Raw genomic sequence first — 15,136 nt, 5'->3', positions numbered from 1 at the left:
TGATGTATTACGGAACAAGTAAAGAGACTTGCCGGTAATGAGATTGAACTAGGTATCGAGATACCGACGATCGAATCTCGGGCAAGTAACATACCGATGACAAAGGGAACAACGTATGTTGTTATGCGGTCTGACCGATAAAGATCTTCGTAGAATATGTGGGAACCAATATGAGCATCCAGGTTCCGCTATTGGTTATTGACCGGAGAGGTGTCTCGGTCATGTCTACATAGTTCTCGAACCCGTAGGGTCCGCACGCTTAACGTTATGATGACAGTTATATTATGAGTTTATGTGTTTTGATGTACCGAAGGTTGTTCGGAGTCCCGGATGTGATCACGGACATGACGAGGAGTCTCAAAATGGTCGAGACATAAAGATTGATATATTGGAAGCCTATGTTTGGACATCAGAAGTGTTCCGGGTGAAATCGGGATTTTTCCGGAGTACCGGGAGGTTACCGGAACCCCCAGTAACTTAATGGGCCTTAGTGGGCCTAGGTGGAAGAGAGGAGAGGAGGCCAGGGCAAGGCCGCACGCCCCTCCCCCCCAGTCCGAATAGGACAAGGAGAGGGGGGCAGCGCCCCCCCTTTCCTTCCCCCCTCCACCTCTTCCCCCCTCTCTCCTAGTCCAACATGGAAAAAGGGGGGAGTCCTACTCCCGGTAGGAGTAGGACTCCTCCTGGCGCGCCTCTCCCCTTGGCCGGCCGAACCCCCCCCCCTTGCTCCTTTATATACGGGGGCAGGGGGGCACCTCTAGACACAATTGATCATTGATCTCTTAGCCGTGTGCGGTGCCCCCTCCACCATATTACACCTCGATAATATCGTAGCGGTGCTTAGGCGAAGCCCTGCGTCGGTAGAACATCATCATTGTCACCACGCCGTCGTGCTGACGAAACTCTCCCTCAACACTTGGCTGGATCGGAGTTCGAGGGACGTCATCGAGCTGAACGTGTGCTGAACTAGGAGGTGCCGTGCGTTCGGTACTTGATCGGTCGGATCGTGAAGACGTACGACTACATCAACCGCGTTGTGTTAACGCTTCCGATTTCGGTCTACGAAGGTACGTAGACTACACTCTCCCCTCTCGTTGCTATGCATCACCATGATCTTGCGTGTGCGTAGTTTTTTTTGAAATTACTACGTTCCCCAACAGGTGGCTGATATTTTTTCATGCTAGATATGTTATTCTCAAGATGGGTGTTTATTCACTTGTCATTGCACAAGAGTACGACAAAGGTACTAGGGATGCCTAGTCCCGAAATTAAAAGAATTTACTTTATGTTGTCAAATAATAAATTCCTTGGAAAGTGTTGGTATGGATAGCACCCGTGGATTCGGTTAGCCGTGGAATGTGAAAGTATGGTGGAAAAAGGAATAAACTCTATTTTCTGTTTGGGAACCGCCTATGATATATCTAGCATGGAAAGTATTGGAAACTACTCGATCATTTTCGTTGACAGGAAAGGCATGCCACCCAAAATGTTTTATCTCTATCTTTTTCGCTTTGAGCTCTGGCACTCTACAAATCCCTACTTCCCTCTGCGAAGGGCCTTTCTATTTACTTTATGCAATTTTATTTTTATTTGAGTCTCCATCTTCTCTTATAAAGCACCAACTAAGGGGCTCTATGATCGTACTTGAGCATTGGGTGTAGCTAATATGCGAGTGTGTTTCATGAATGGATCAATGATTGAGCATAACGGGCTAGGGATAACTTGCTTTAGCATTGATATTTTGAAAAGACATAGTTGCTTGTTGATATGCTTGAGTATTGAAATCTTCATGTCAAAACTGGGCTATTGCTTTGAATCATATAAAAGTCCAAATTCCCATGCTACAAAGGAAATATTATGTGATGAACATGTTTGGCAGCATTCCACATCAAAAATTCTGTTTTTATCATTTACCTACTCGAGGACGAGCATGAATTAAGCTTGGGGATGCTGATACGTCTCCAATGTATCTATAATTTTTGATTATTCCATGCAGTTATATTACCATTCTTGGATGTTTTACAATCATTTTATAGCAACTTCATATCATTCTTTGGGACTAACTTATTGACATAGTGCCCAGTGCCAGTTGCTGTTTTTGCTTGTTTTTTACTTCGCAAGAAATCAATACCAAACGGAGTCCAAACTCAGCGAAACTTTTTGGTGATTTTTTCTGGACCAGAAGACACATGTTGGGGCAAAGAAGTACCAGAGTGGGGCTCCGAGGGGAGCACAACCCACCTGGGCGTGCCTGGGGGCCCAGGCGCGCCCTGGTGGGTTGTGTCCACCTTGGCAGCCTCCCGCACTGCCTCTTTGCTCTATAAATACCCGAATATTCCAGAAACCCTAGGGGAGGCGACGAAAAACAATTCCAGCCGCCGCAAGTTCTAGAAACCACAGATCCAATCTAGACACCATCACGGAGGGGTTCATCATCCTCATTGGTACCTCTTCGATGATGCGTGAGTACTTCATTGTAGACCTACGGGTCCGTATTTAGTAGCTAAATGGCTTCCTCTCTCTCTTTTGATTCTCAATACAATGGCCTCTTGGAGATCTATTTGATGTAACTCTTTTTGCGGTGGGTTTGTTGGGATCCGATGAACTTTGAGTTTATGATCAAATCTATGTTTTTATCCATGAAAGTTATTTGAGTCTTTTGATCTCTTATATGCATGATTACTTATAGCCTCATATTTCTTCTTCGAATCTTTGGTTTAGTTAGGCCGACTAGATCGATTTTTCTTGCCATGGGAAGAGATGCTTTGTGATGGGTTCGATCTTACGGTCCTCGATCCTAGTGACAGAAGGGGAACCGACACATATGTATCGTTGCTATTAAGGATAACAAGATGGGGTCTATTCCTATATGAGTAGATCTTGTCTACATCATGTCATCGTTCTTATTGCATTACTCCGTATCTCCATGAACTTAATACACTAGATGCATGCTGGATAGTAGTCGATGTGTGGAGTAATAGTAGTAGATGCACGCAGGAGTCGGTCTATTAATCTTGGACGTGATGCCTATATAATGATCATTGCCTGGATATCATCATAATTATTTGAAGTTCTATCAATTTCCCAATAGTAATTTGTTTACCCATTGTTTCTTGAGAGAAGCCACTAGTGAAATCTACGACCCCGGGTCTATTTTCTCATCACATACTTTCAGTCTATTTTGCTATTTGCCTTTTTATTTATTTGCAACTTTTATTTTCCGATCTATATTATCAAAAACCCAAAAATACCTCATTGAATTTTATTTGCTTTTATTTGCATCTATCAATCTACTACAATTTTATCTTGTCAACTTGGCAATTTCTGGCACAGTTACCCGAAAAGGATTGACAACCCCTTTAACACGTCGGGTTGCAAGTATTTGTTCTTCGTATGCAGGTACCGTTTATGTAGTGTTGCGTGGTCCTCCTACTGGTTCGATAACCTTGGTCTCATCACTGAGGCAAATACCTACGTTGCTGTGCTGCACCATCCCTTCCTCTTTGGGAAAATACCGACGTAGTTCAAGCCAACATCAGAGGTCACTTATGTTGCGCAGACTCCGGACGTCCGACAGGTACCGGACAGAAAAGACGGACCGTACGTTCGACATGCATCGGTCGTCCCGCCACCAGAGAGTGGAGTGGTCCGGCGCAGCTGTAGAGAGGATAGGAGCACAGGAAGCAGACGACCGGAGAATGTCGGCCGTCCGGTGCACGGTTGTCCGGGGAGGACGGGAATCCATTAATTTCGGTTCTGTGAAGTGGCACCGGATGACCAGACACCCATGGATGTCCGAAAGCCGGTCGTCCGGAAGGGCCAGAAATCCGAGATTTTCTTTCTGTAAAGTGGCTTCGGACATCCGGAGGACTGTGATGCGCCGTTCATCCGGAAACCTTCAGATGTCCAGACAAGGTAGAGGCCAAACACCACAGTCAAGGTAAGAACTCCTGCAAGTGATTTTCCTATATTTTGATCAAGTCTTTTGCGAGAACCAGTGATCCCCTCTTAATAGCGCGGGATCCTATACTCAAACAGAAAACCGAGAAGGAGCTAGAGATTTTTGTCTTGATTCTCCATACTTTGAGTATCTTGATTTTGTCGATCATGATCCACACTTTAATCTTTTGGGAACTAAACTTGAGATTCACTTGACAAAGATGATTAGTTCCTTATATGTATGTTGTAAACAATATCAAAATATTATTAAGGGCATGATTGCACTTTCAATCTCCCCTTTTTGGTAGTTGATGACAACATACATATAGCTCTCAAAATAAATAGACTTTTGAAGCTTACAAGAGATTTGTTACAGAGCTTCCCCTTATTGTATGCATAGTGAAACTGAATGTGCGCATGAGCTCACCTTTACTTGGTAAAGAGTAGAATACATAAAACATTTCATAGCTCAATATGTCAACATTTAAAACAATAAAGATGCTAGCCAACTCGCATCCAGGAGGCTCCCCGATCGGGCCTTCGTCGGCCGTTGGATCTGGCTTTTGGACACGTCTAAGCCATTGGATCTTTAAAACGGTCTAACTCGATTTTCACCTCACGGTTGTTTTCTTTGGCCAGTGACGGGTGGGCTCGTCTCACTCGCTCGTTGGCTGGGTAAACTTTGTTCGTGTCCGCGAGGGATTTGCCAATCCCCTCTGCCCGCGCGTCAAAACCCTAGCCGCCAGCCCTGCTCGTCCCGAGCCTGCGCCCACTCCGCCCCGTTCTCCTCCCCGCTCCCTCCATCCTCTCCCATGGCGCCGCCCCTCTTCTCCCCACTCGCCTCGGCCGCGTCTTCTCCTCCCCCGCGTCGTCGGCCCCCTCCCTCCTCCTCCCCCCTCTGTCCTTCGTCATCACACGGGTCTTCCGGCCAGTGCCGGGGTGCAGCTGACGGCGGCCTCAGCGGGTGGGCGATGGCGGCCGCAGCTATGCACAAGCTCGCATCGCCCTGGCGCCGATCTCGCGCGGCTCCTGCGCCTCGCCACCCTCTTCTCCCCAGCTCAGCAGGAGGTTTGCGAGGCCACCACTTGGGCCGCTGCTGCCTCTTCCGCCCAGCAGGAGGAGCACGAGGTGAGCAGCAACAACGGGGACAGGCGACCTCGGGGAGAGTTTGCGGAGGGGCGCATATCAGAGTGAGCTTCCCCAATCTTTCCCCATCTATTCAAGATTTGTGTAGCCTAAATGCCTCTATATGATGTATGTATTCTTAGAATGTACTTTGATTTATTGTGAATCTTGTGGCCACAGTCCTTTCTGAATCCGATGGTGTCAATCGAGCCACAGAGAGGAAGTGAGTTGGAGATGAGATGGGGACAGAAGATCCTTCTCGGCTGGTTCCAAGGCCGTGAGGGGAAGGACTTCCTGTTGTGTGCGTGCTTGCCTTCGAACCAAATCGAACCCAACAGAAAACACACACAAACACGCATGCATTTTTTTCCTTGTCCCTGATGTTGAGTTGTGATTGGTGTAGCCGCCGGAGGGGAAAGAGCAGAGATCCGAGAGACGAAGCAACCAGAGGAGCCGGAGAACACGACCCATGTCCTATGTACCGGCCACATCCCCCACAGCTTCTGCGAGGACCATATGCAAGGTATGTCTCTGTCATTGGAGCTTGGAGAAGTGCAGGTGACGCAAGGGGTCTGGTCCTAATATCATCTTTGTTGGTTTGGATTATTTTGCAGGTTTCTTTTAGCAGCTTGGGGTTATTAAGAAGAGGGTCAGTATTGCCCAGAACCGCAAGGTATTCTATACTGTGTTACAAGATATCTGGTGATTTGTATGTGTTTTCTGCAAGCATCTAACTTCTTGTTTGGTGATACATATGTAGACAGGAAAGTCTAAGCATTCCGACAGTTAGAAATACATTTATTCCAGTTGCAACAAAACTGTACATAATGATGAATGAATATTAACTAAGTCATTCACACAAACAAAAAATTATTGCAGTTAGAGTGAATATCCAATTATCACATACAATTTTGCAGCTGCTGGTTTAATTGTTCAAATGGGAGCTTCGTAGGGGCATGTCCTCAATTCCATTACCTTTCTAGATTGTTGTTTCATGGTTGATGCAATACTCAGTTTGGTGGTTTCCTTTTGTTTTTGCTGCAGAGAGTGGAAGTTTTAGAATGGTGCGGACAGGTTGAGAGCAATAGATGTTGTTTTAAGTCCTAGGCGAGCACTCCAGGTTCTGTGAATTTTTCCTTCGCATTACTGCAGTATTTTCATACTTCAAGGAAATATAAATGATATGGTTTCTCTCTCCCAGATTGTTACTACCGAGAATGGAATTCAAGAAGATATACTTTTGGCGTTGTATTATTACCTCTCGTATCTGATAGATAACACAAAGTTATCAGTTTAGTTGGAAAAAGAAAAAGTCCAGATCAATTGTGAGGATATGATCATTGGCATACTTACCCCCTGATGATGCCTCATTTCTTCAGAATTTGAGGCTGTTCTTGATATGCCAGGTAGGTCCGGCTATCGAGTCAACAATTATATTTTGTAGTGTGTGATGATACATTAATAATCACACTTGAATGTGTTACCTAAACCTGTCTTGCTTTTGTATTTCATCCTCCTTTGAACCATCCAATGACTTGTTCACTACAAATGATAAGTGTGAGGTGTACAGAAACCTGCACCTTATATTCCTGTCTTGCTTTTGTATTATATCCCCCTTTGAACCATCCGATGACTTGTGCACTACAAACGAGAAGTGTGAGGTGTACAGAAACCTGCACTTCATATTTCTTACAGTCCTGTTTTATTTAATGTCCGAGCCTCTTTATATTCCTTACATCTGTGATTTATCTAATCTCTGAGCAAGTGTGACTGTTTATAATTGGGTTAATAAGCCCAGTTGTTTGAAGAAGCAATTTGCATTCCAGATTTTAGGATTGTACTAATTCTTCTATCCATTTTTGATTTGCCCCTGCCATTGTAGAAGTATGAGTGGGTTGACTTTTCTTGACGTGTATTTTATACAACAAGCAACTACCTTGCGCCGTCTTCCAGCCACCAACAACCCCATGACCCTGCATCAGGTCAGAAAAATATTCAATAATTATTTCTTATGCAGGGTCATTGGATTGTTGGCTTCAGACATACTGTACTGTTGGGCTTCAAGCGTACTTCAGTTCTAAACTTATCCCTTTTCCCTTCATTTTTCTAAGACTGTACTGTTGGGCATTAAGTAGGAGTAGTTACTTATACTAAGGAGCAGATATGTATGACATGTTAATTTCACTTATTTTTGGAACGAAGATCTCACTTCATTTATATTAGTCCTTGACGTCTGTGTTCTTTATTGTGCAAAATTGTTCCTTTCTGGGTAGATGAAAGTGCAGATTCCACCAAAGGAAGATTTAGTAGGCTTTCTGTTACATGTTGCTAAAAGTAAATGAATCGAATTCTTTCTGTTTTGGTTCAGGACAAATTTGATTTTGGGAAGACAAAGGTCTGACAAGGATGAGAATGGGATACCAGATTACAACGGTGGAGGCTCGGACATGGATCTGCTCATGCTCTCAACGGGAATACTGGATGTTCTCGAAGCTTTGCCATACACACGTGCTACTTTTGGCACTTGCGTGGGCTCCAGTTTGTGTCAATGCAATTTGCATCTGTCAGCGGATTATGGCGAGCTTGGTTATTGGCCTACAGGTATGTTTGTGTATGGATGTCACAAAATTGTTATGCAGAAAATAAGAGTGTAGTACATTTCAGAGATACAAGTGTCTTGTTCAGTTTAGTCAGAGCACATGCAAACAAGTAGTTCCCTAGGGTGGAGGCCTTCCACTTGCTTTTGCTAGCTATATGAAATAGACTGAACCTGAACCTAACTACGATTGGATGTCTAAGCTGAATTGTTGCATCCGTAGACATGGAATTATGGATCAATTTTAGCTCTCAAGAACTGCATACTTATGGTCCTATGTAATCCCAATTTATTCAGGCAAGCATCCCAAAAGTTCACTAATGAACAAAGCAACATCACACAGAATCTAAGTTTTAGGCCAGGTTACTGTAATGTATTTTTAAAGATGTACATTAGAGAAATTGTTCAGCCAACAATCCAATTAAATTTACATGCCATTAGGCTTCCCTGTAAATTCTAAAATGTCTTAGGCTTCCCTGTAAATTCTGCAAATTTATGGCATGCCATTAAAACCTACAGGGTGCTCCACCGATGGTGAAAATACCTCACAGGATGATGTTGGATATTATTCTGCAAACTTTGGGCCTACCGGTGGCTGAGTATCGAAGCAAAATGTGACAGTGGCATGATGTGGATGACTATAATTTCCATACACCAACATTATCTTTTGGAGATAAAATAGCCGTATGGCTATTACATGAGACCATGTCAGGAGACCCTGCTGCTATGGAAGCAAAATGATTCATGAAATCTGTGGTGAAAACAGAGATAATATACTACAGTTACAGCAGCATTGAGAAACCGAGGACACGAAATGAGTCTGAAAAATGCTATGGGCTAATTCGTTCTAGCTAGGTACATGCATGACTTCTCTTATATATATTTAACGTAACAATGTGGATAACTAGAACTGTTGTGATGTTGCTCTATTATAAGTAGAAATAACTCATGGTTATCTTTTCTTTTGTTTACAGGCGATGTGTGGTAGAAGCTGTACTCACAGGAAGACTATCGTGCTGTGTATAAACCACGTTCTACGATTCACTTCTGTTATGCATATTTACTTTCCAGTTTTAGGACTGAAATCCATCCATTGTAATGAATTTGGTTGTATGGGCATTACCTATTTGACTTAGGCTTGCTTCATCACATATAGACTGCTTTTCTTTTCCCCACTACTTGCATGACCTAAAACTATCATGTATATGAGGCAAGTTATTAGCAATGTTTCACATTTTCTTACTTGCAATATTGTGCTTGCCTATTCAGGTGTTCCAAGACCCAAATCATCGGAAAAACAACACATACAACACTTCTTTTTTCTTTTGAACTTTGGTTACCCTTATACAAGCCCCCGTTCATTTTGTTTATATAGTGGTTAGAATAGTAACCATATGTGCTTGCTCAATACTGATAAATGGAATATTTTCAAAGCACGTATGGTGTGGGTCTGTTCGCAATATGGCGCAACGGGAGATTACTGAAAAATACACATTTTTTCAACATGACATGGTCTTGAAATGGGACTCTACTACCAAATTAAAATGTGTAGGTATATCTCATTGTAGATGACAAGTCTCTATTTTTTTATTAAAGGGGGTTAAATTTGTTATCATATATATTTGCCCGCTAATAAAACAACTAAAACATGGAATTTCTTTTCATGCTGAACATGGATTCAGTGGGTCTCTGTGCCATTTGTTACCCAGCTGACGAACCGAGAAAGAAATGAGGGGGATAGACAGTCTTCGCTCGCTCTGCCCCCTGCCGCTTCTTATTCGGCTCCTCACGGGCCACAGGCATCGCTCTACGTGGGTTGGGCTAGATAACATATGGGCTATCCTAATACCTCCTGATCCCTATATCTCCGTATATGCACAACAAAGGCATGTTTTTTTCTTAGGTTTCTTATATTTTTCCTTTTTTTTTGCAGGAAAAATATGCATGGCTAGGTTTCTCATCATGATAACCATGTTTCCAAACTTGCTAAAAAAATACAACCATGCCAACTTTACTCTCTCGTCATAGTGCCCATATTTTCAAACTGAGCATATTCATATTATGCAAAGTTTCCCTTTTCCCAGACTATTATTTAACAACGTAATAAACATGTTTAAAAAATAGCATGCTTTAGTTGAAGTTCTTGCAGCATGAAATTATTTTCATCGACAACATGTCTTCAGCAGGTCTCTCCGCCATTTGGCGCAACGGGTCAACTAGTACAGATAATTCATGATAGAGCTCAACATACATACATATCGTAACAGTTTGAACACATATAACATAGCATAGTGGTTCAACGAGCTCAACATAACGTAGTGGTTCACCATACAATCAACATACTCAACATACATAAATAGCCGAGTGGTTAACAAATCGAATAATATGATAATCTCCTCCCCCTTGGCATCAAGTACCCAAAAGGGGAAGGCATTGAGATAGCATCCACGCAATCAGAGATCATCACTGTCACCGTCCTCGCCATGGGTGCCACTGCCTCCTGCCTCGTCAAAGAGATCAGCCCATTCAGGGACAGAAGGGAAACCAAAGTCGGAAGGAGGAGGCTCAGGAAAACACCCATCCTCACTCACATCAGTGGCTTCGGAGTCTCTCAAACGATCCTTCAAAGCATTCTTAGAGGAGACCATGCGAGTGACCACATCGTGGTTTCATGAGCAGTGGAAGGAGAAGGCCTTCATGATGGCATAATGGGCCTTCCCGAGAAAACGAGCAATGCGACCGAAAGGAGTTCAGCCAGAGGGAGCAGGACGAGACTGAGCAGCTGTTCATCGAGCAGGGGCAGAGGTGGATTTCTTGGGAGCCAAATCATCCGCCATATTAGGTGGAATGACCCACTGCGGATGCACATGAGTCCGAGCAATGGGAAAATGAGCTATACTCTCAATGAAGGCCTGAAGAAAAGGAGCATGAGGAAAATCCCACTTGTACTGAAGACTGGCAAGACGAATCTCATGCCACAGAAAATGAGGAACATTGATCTTCCCGTTGGGATGCGCATAAAGGTGAGACATGAGATCAATACAATACCCATTACAGGACCCCTTGTGACCCATCTTTGCATCGATGGTGTGTATGACACACTCATAGATAATGAAAAAGGGAGACCGCCAAATAGATATTTGATCCAGATCCTTGCCCCTTTCCACTTCATCAAGCTCACTAAGAGGTTGTGGAGATAGCCACATGCCTCAATGGCTTTGGGCGCATGATTGGGGTTAGCCTTATGGATTTTAACCAAGTGTCAAGAAAACCAAGAGCGGCGACAAACTGAGCATAGGAGGCAGTGAGCTTGGTGTCAGAAGTCATCCAGGTGACGGTCTTGTCAGGATCGAAGAAACACTTGAAAACTGATGAATGGCAGCATGATTGAAATTGTGTTCAAAAGCAAATGGAGCAGCAAGACCAGAGGACTCAATGAGTTCAATGGCACCCGGATATTTCACAGGGTGAGAATGGATATGCTCTAATTCAACATAGTGGTGAACAGACAGACCCTTAGGAACAATGACAGTGGTGAAAATTTCTGCCTGAAAATTTGTACGAAAACGAGAATCCATCGAGTCATGCTCAACAGAGAATTGGTCAACATCGCGACGAAACTTAAGGTAAGCAGGTTTGGAGACTAAAGTGAAATTCTTGATCTCACAACCTAGAGACGGAGGAGGCTCAAGAGAAATGCGACGAGCATCACCGTGAGGCTGATTCAGAGGCGGAGGAGGCATGTAAGAGGGCTACTGTGTTCCAGGCTTTGGAACATTTGTACGAACAATGACATATTCCGCCTGATCTCCATATGGCAGTTCCTCCTCATAGTCATCTGAGCCACCGCATCGTGACGCTGAAAAACGACATGAACTGGGGAAATTACCACAAGGAAATGATGTATCGAGGGAACTTGAGACCACAAAGATATGAATGGATAGGAAATATTATTGCAAGCCGACGAGCCCCTGGTATTTTTGTGGGCTATGTGTTTGATTTTCAGCATCGTCGAGGTACCCACACCTTGTGAACAAACAAAGGAAAAAAAGAAGATCACCACCGAGTACAAATCCACCATGAATTGTGAGAGAAAATAGAGTAGGGACTGGTGGAAGAGATGAGGTCGAGGTAGAGCTACCTCGTGTAAGGGACTCAAGGGCCGGATCGACGGAGGGACGGGAGAACCACTCCCTGGCGGCACGGCGGCGGACAGAGGCGCGAGGTGGGGAGGGGGGCAAACACGACAAATTTGACCTATGAACAAAAAAAATTCACAAAATGAACCGTGCTTGAAAAAAATTTACTCCACTGACCCTTTAGTGTGGCGCCCGACAGTCAGGCGTCATGCTACATTATGCAGCGCCTAACTGACAGGCGCTACACGCCTGTCTAGCGTCGCACTCCGAACTGTCTAAAAATTGCTAAGTCAGTGTGCAACGCCTAAGAGTGTAGCGCCTATACGTTAGGCGCTGCACTATTTGCATTATCCGTGCCGCGTTTTAGTTTTCTGTACCGTGGCAGAGACAGGCCTGCCGCTGGTACGGGATGCTCGTCAGCAGCATAGCTTGGCTTTTGTCAGTGATTGTATAGTATGGTCTACTGCTAGCTGCTATAGTATGGTCTACTGATAGCTGCTATAGTATGCTAGCCGGCTAGGCTGGATGAGGTTTATTTTATCTTTTTCTTGTCTCTCCAGTAGATGTCTGCTCCCCTCCCATGTACGGCGCTACAACATCTTTCTTGGGTTTCATCAACTCTTGGATGTTTCTGCCCTCTCTTTACCACTAGTGGCGTTTGCTACATAATTTGATTCTAATTCATCTATCTACGTTACATCCTCTGCATCGCTGCGTACATGCAAGTAGTGCGGCGCCTATGATCTAGGCGCTACACTGCGTTACACATTGACTTAGCAATTTTTAGGTATTCCGGAGTGCGACGCTAGCCAGATACTGACAGGCGCTACATAGTGTAGTGTGATGCCTAACTGTCGGGCGCTACACGAAAGGGTCAGCGGAGTGAAATTTTTTCAAAGACAGTTCACTTTGTGAATTCTTTTTGTCCACAGGTCAAATTTATCGTTTTTGCCGGGGAGGGGATAGTATAGGGCAACTACTCGTTCGATCCCGTCCCCAGATTTTATACGGGCCGCGGACTTTACCGGACGACCGATAGTTGTCGGACGTCCGGGAGATGATGGGTGCTTCAGACTGACCAGGCGACCGACGACCGGATGATCTCAGACATCTGAGGCCTGGAATAAACAAGAGGGTCGAGAAGGAAGGATGCACAACAGCAGGATATCCGTCCAGTGTCAGATGACCGGTATGTTGCGAGTCATCGGACGTCCGGTAAGTGTCGGACATCCTGAGTCAAATTTTCACAGACAGCGATGATAGAACTTTTGATGAACTCTAGAACAATAGCAAATAGGGTAGGTCTATTATGATAACACCCCTTAAGACCTTATTCTGCTAACACCCACACAAACACGCAACGAACCACAATAAAAAAACCAACAGATGTGCCCACTTCTGCCCGATCCCAATCCCCACCCCTCCCACCCCACCACGACCACACGAACCTCCTGATCCACTCCCCCCTTCTTCAACCTCCTCACCGCGGCGTCACCACCCACCCACTCCCTGCTTCCCCCCACGCACCACCACCTTCCCCGCTTCCCCCGCGCCACCTCCCCACCGCACGGTTAAAAAACTGGAGCGAAAATAGTACCGAAAATTTGAAAAACTTTGAAAAACGAAATTTCGTGATTTAGTAAATTTGAATCTGCTCTTAAACCGTGACAAATTAGAGAAAATAATAGATATTAAAAAGATGCGCCTCGACGATATGTTTCTAACGGTGTATCATTTGCTTCATTCCGACGAGCGGTTTAGAAAAAAAACAAAAAATGCTCGCTGCCATTCGTCGTGAGTCGCACTGTTTTTGAAACTACTCTTAAACTATGATGAATTTTGAAAAGTGTTCAACATGGCAAAGTTGCGCCTAATCCATAGCTTCTCAAGGGTATATTAGACACATTATTCCGATAAACGGTTAAAAAACTAGAGCGAAAAAGGTACCGAAAAAACACCGCGTGCAGTTTTTCGGACACGAAGTTCACTAGTCTGTGTATTGCAGTACCTTTGCTACTGAAAGTGCAGTGCCCTCGCATTGAGCGTGCAGTGCGGAAGTGTTATCAGAATAGTTATTCTGCTAATATTAGCAGAATAGACCGGCTGTATATATCTGGGCTATTCTGTTTCGCGTAACAGAATATTATTCTGTTACCCTACTTGAATTGATGAATTCGAGCGGTTGGACTGATGAATTCGAGCGGTTGAACTGATACTTTCATTTTCCGTTAAAAATCGTCTTGTTTAGTTCAATTTGCAATTTTTTGTTAAAACGGGGCGTGTAATATATCGTTAGAAATCTCTTGACATCTATATTACAATCATATAATTTTTTTGCAAAAAAATTATGGTTTAAGAGCAGTTTTGAAAAACCTTTTTTTCAAAATCGAAAACGCGAATCATATTTTAGACTTAATTTTCAAACAGTTTGTTGGAATTGAGCAAATAAGATGGCATTGGAAAGCTGGTAAAATCCGCATCTTTCATATATCTATTGTTTTTTCAAGTTCTATATGATCTAAAAGTAATTTGAATTTTTTAAAATTTTGGGTGAAACGTATTTTCGCATTTTTTGCAAATGGTTCGTCGGATTGACGCAAATGATACGGGGTTGGAAAGCTATGGAAAGTGCGCAAATTGTTTGTGTAGAAATGTTTTTCTAATTCCTTACGGTTTAAACTCGAATTCAAATACGGTCAAATTTAATTTCGAATGCGATTTTTTTAAATTTTGTCAAAATGGGGCAAATAATATACCATTGGAAAGATATCGAAAATGCGAAACTTTGTCATGTTGAATGTTTTCTCAAATTCGTAACCGTTGAAGAGTAATTTTGAATATGGATAGATGGATCATGTTGTGTTCTCATGTGAAAAACAGAGTACTCGTACTGCTATATGTCTGCGTTTGTACTGAGGTATTTTTCATAGAGTAATTTTGAAAGGTTCCAAAAAGAAAGTACTTGAACGGATGTCCATATGGATATGTACTGAGCGTGTTTTCATAGACTAGACTTTACTCCGTTTTTCGGTATGGTTTTTCCTCGTAACTTTTCAACGGTTTACAGTATCATCGTCCCCGAACTTGCATGGTTTATATCGTTGAACCAAATGTTATATTTTTCGAAAAAAAATCATGTGTTTATTTTTTTAACACAATTTTTTGTTGAGCGGGTTTGTACTGAGCATTGTTTCATCATTGTTCGGAAATGATAATACGAATTAAGCCCTGTGTGGGATTGTACTGAGCATTCTTGTCACAGTGTCATGATCTCCTAACTTATGTTGTTTTGTTCTGCAAGCTTTTTAAAAAATTGCTGGTGAATAACCCTGGTTCTTCC

General features: G+C 43.4%; 1 protein-coding gene across 3 annotated transcripts; it reads left to right on the top strand.

Moving 5' to 3' along the window:
* Window positions 1–4,599: 4,599 nt before the first annotated feature.
* On the top strand, window positions 4,600–8,906 carry LOC109759321 (uncharacterized). 3 transcript variants are annotated; one of them, XM_073501297.1, is made up of 10 exons: window positions 4,600–5,126; window positions 5,242–5,362; window positions 5,465–5,584; window positions 5,676–5,734; window positions 6,106–6,181; window positions 6,263–6,467; window positions 6,944–7,043; window positions 7,430–7,662; window positions 8,177–8,512; window positions 8,632–8,906. In XM_073501297.1, exons 1-4 carry the CDS (start codon window positions 4,749–4,751, stop codon window positions 5,684–5,686), a joined length of 630 nt encoding a protein of 209 aa, XP_073357398.1. In that variant the 5' UTR covers window positions 4,600–4,748; the 3' UTR covers window positions 5,687–5,734; window positions 6,106–6,181; window positions 6,263–6,467; window positions 6,944–7,043; window positions 7,430–7,662; window positions 8,177–8,512; window positions 8,632–8,906. The 3 variants fall into 3 exon arrangements, with proteins under 3 accessions (XP_073357398.1, XP_073357397.1, XP_073357396.1); XM_073501296.1 differs by lacking the exon at window positions 6,944–7,043 and adding an exon at window positions 7,079–7,135 and having other exon boundaries at window positions 4,601–5,126; XM_073501295.1 differs by lacking the exon at window positions 6,944–7,043 and having other exon boundaries at window positions 4,601–5,126.
* The last annotated feature ends 6,230 nt before the right edge of the window (window positions 8,907–15,136 follow it).

This window comes from Aegilops tauschii, chromosome 6 (genome assembly GCF_002575655.3).
Source record: "Aegilops tauschii subsp. strangulata cultivar AL8/78 chromosome 6, Aet v6.0, whole genome shotgun sequence".
Classification (NCBI taxonomy): domain Eukaryota; kingdom Viridiplantae; phylum Streptophyta; class Magnoliopsida; order Poales; family Poaceae; genus Aegilops; species Aegilops tauschii.
Note: the sequence above shows the minus strand (reverse complement) of the source record. Positions and strands in the feature narration are given on the sequence as shown.

Bases quoted from the DNA above. Each gene is read 5' to 3' on its own strand.
- LOC109759321 (XM_073501297.1), top strand. From the start codon at position 4,749: ATGGCGCCGCCCCTCTTCTCCCCACTCGCCTCGGCCGCGTCTTCTCCT. The intron at 5,127-5,241 runs GTGAGCTTCCCC...TTGTGGCCACAG, and splicing joins GCGGAGGGGCGCATATCAGA to TCCTTTCTGAATCCGATGGT. The intron at 5,363-5,464 runs GTGCGTGCTTGC...TGATTGGTGTAG, and splicing joins GGGGAAGGACTTCCTGTTGT to CCGCCGGAGGGGAAAGAGCA.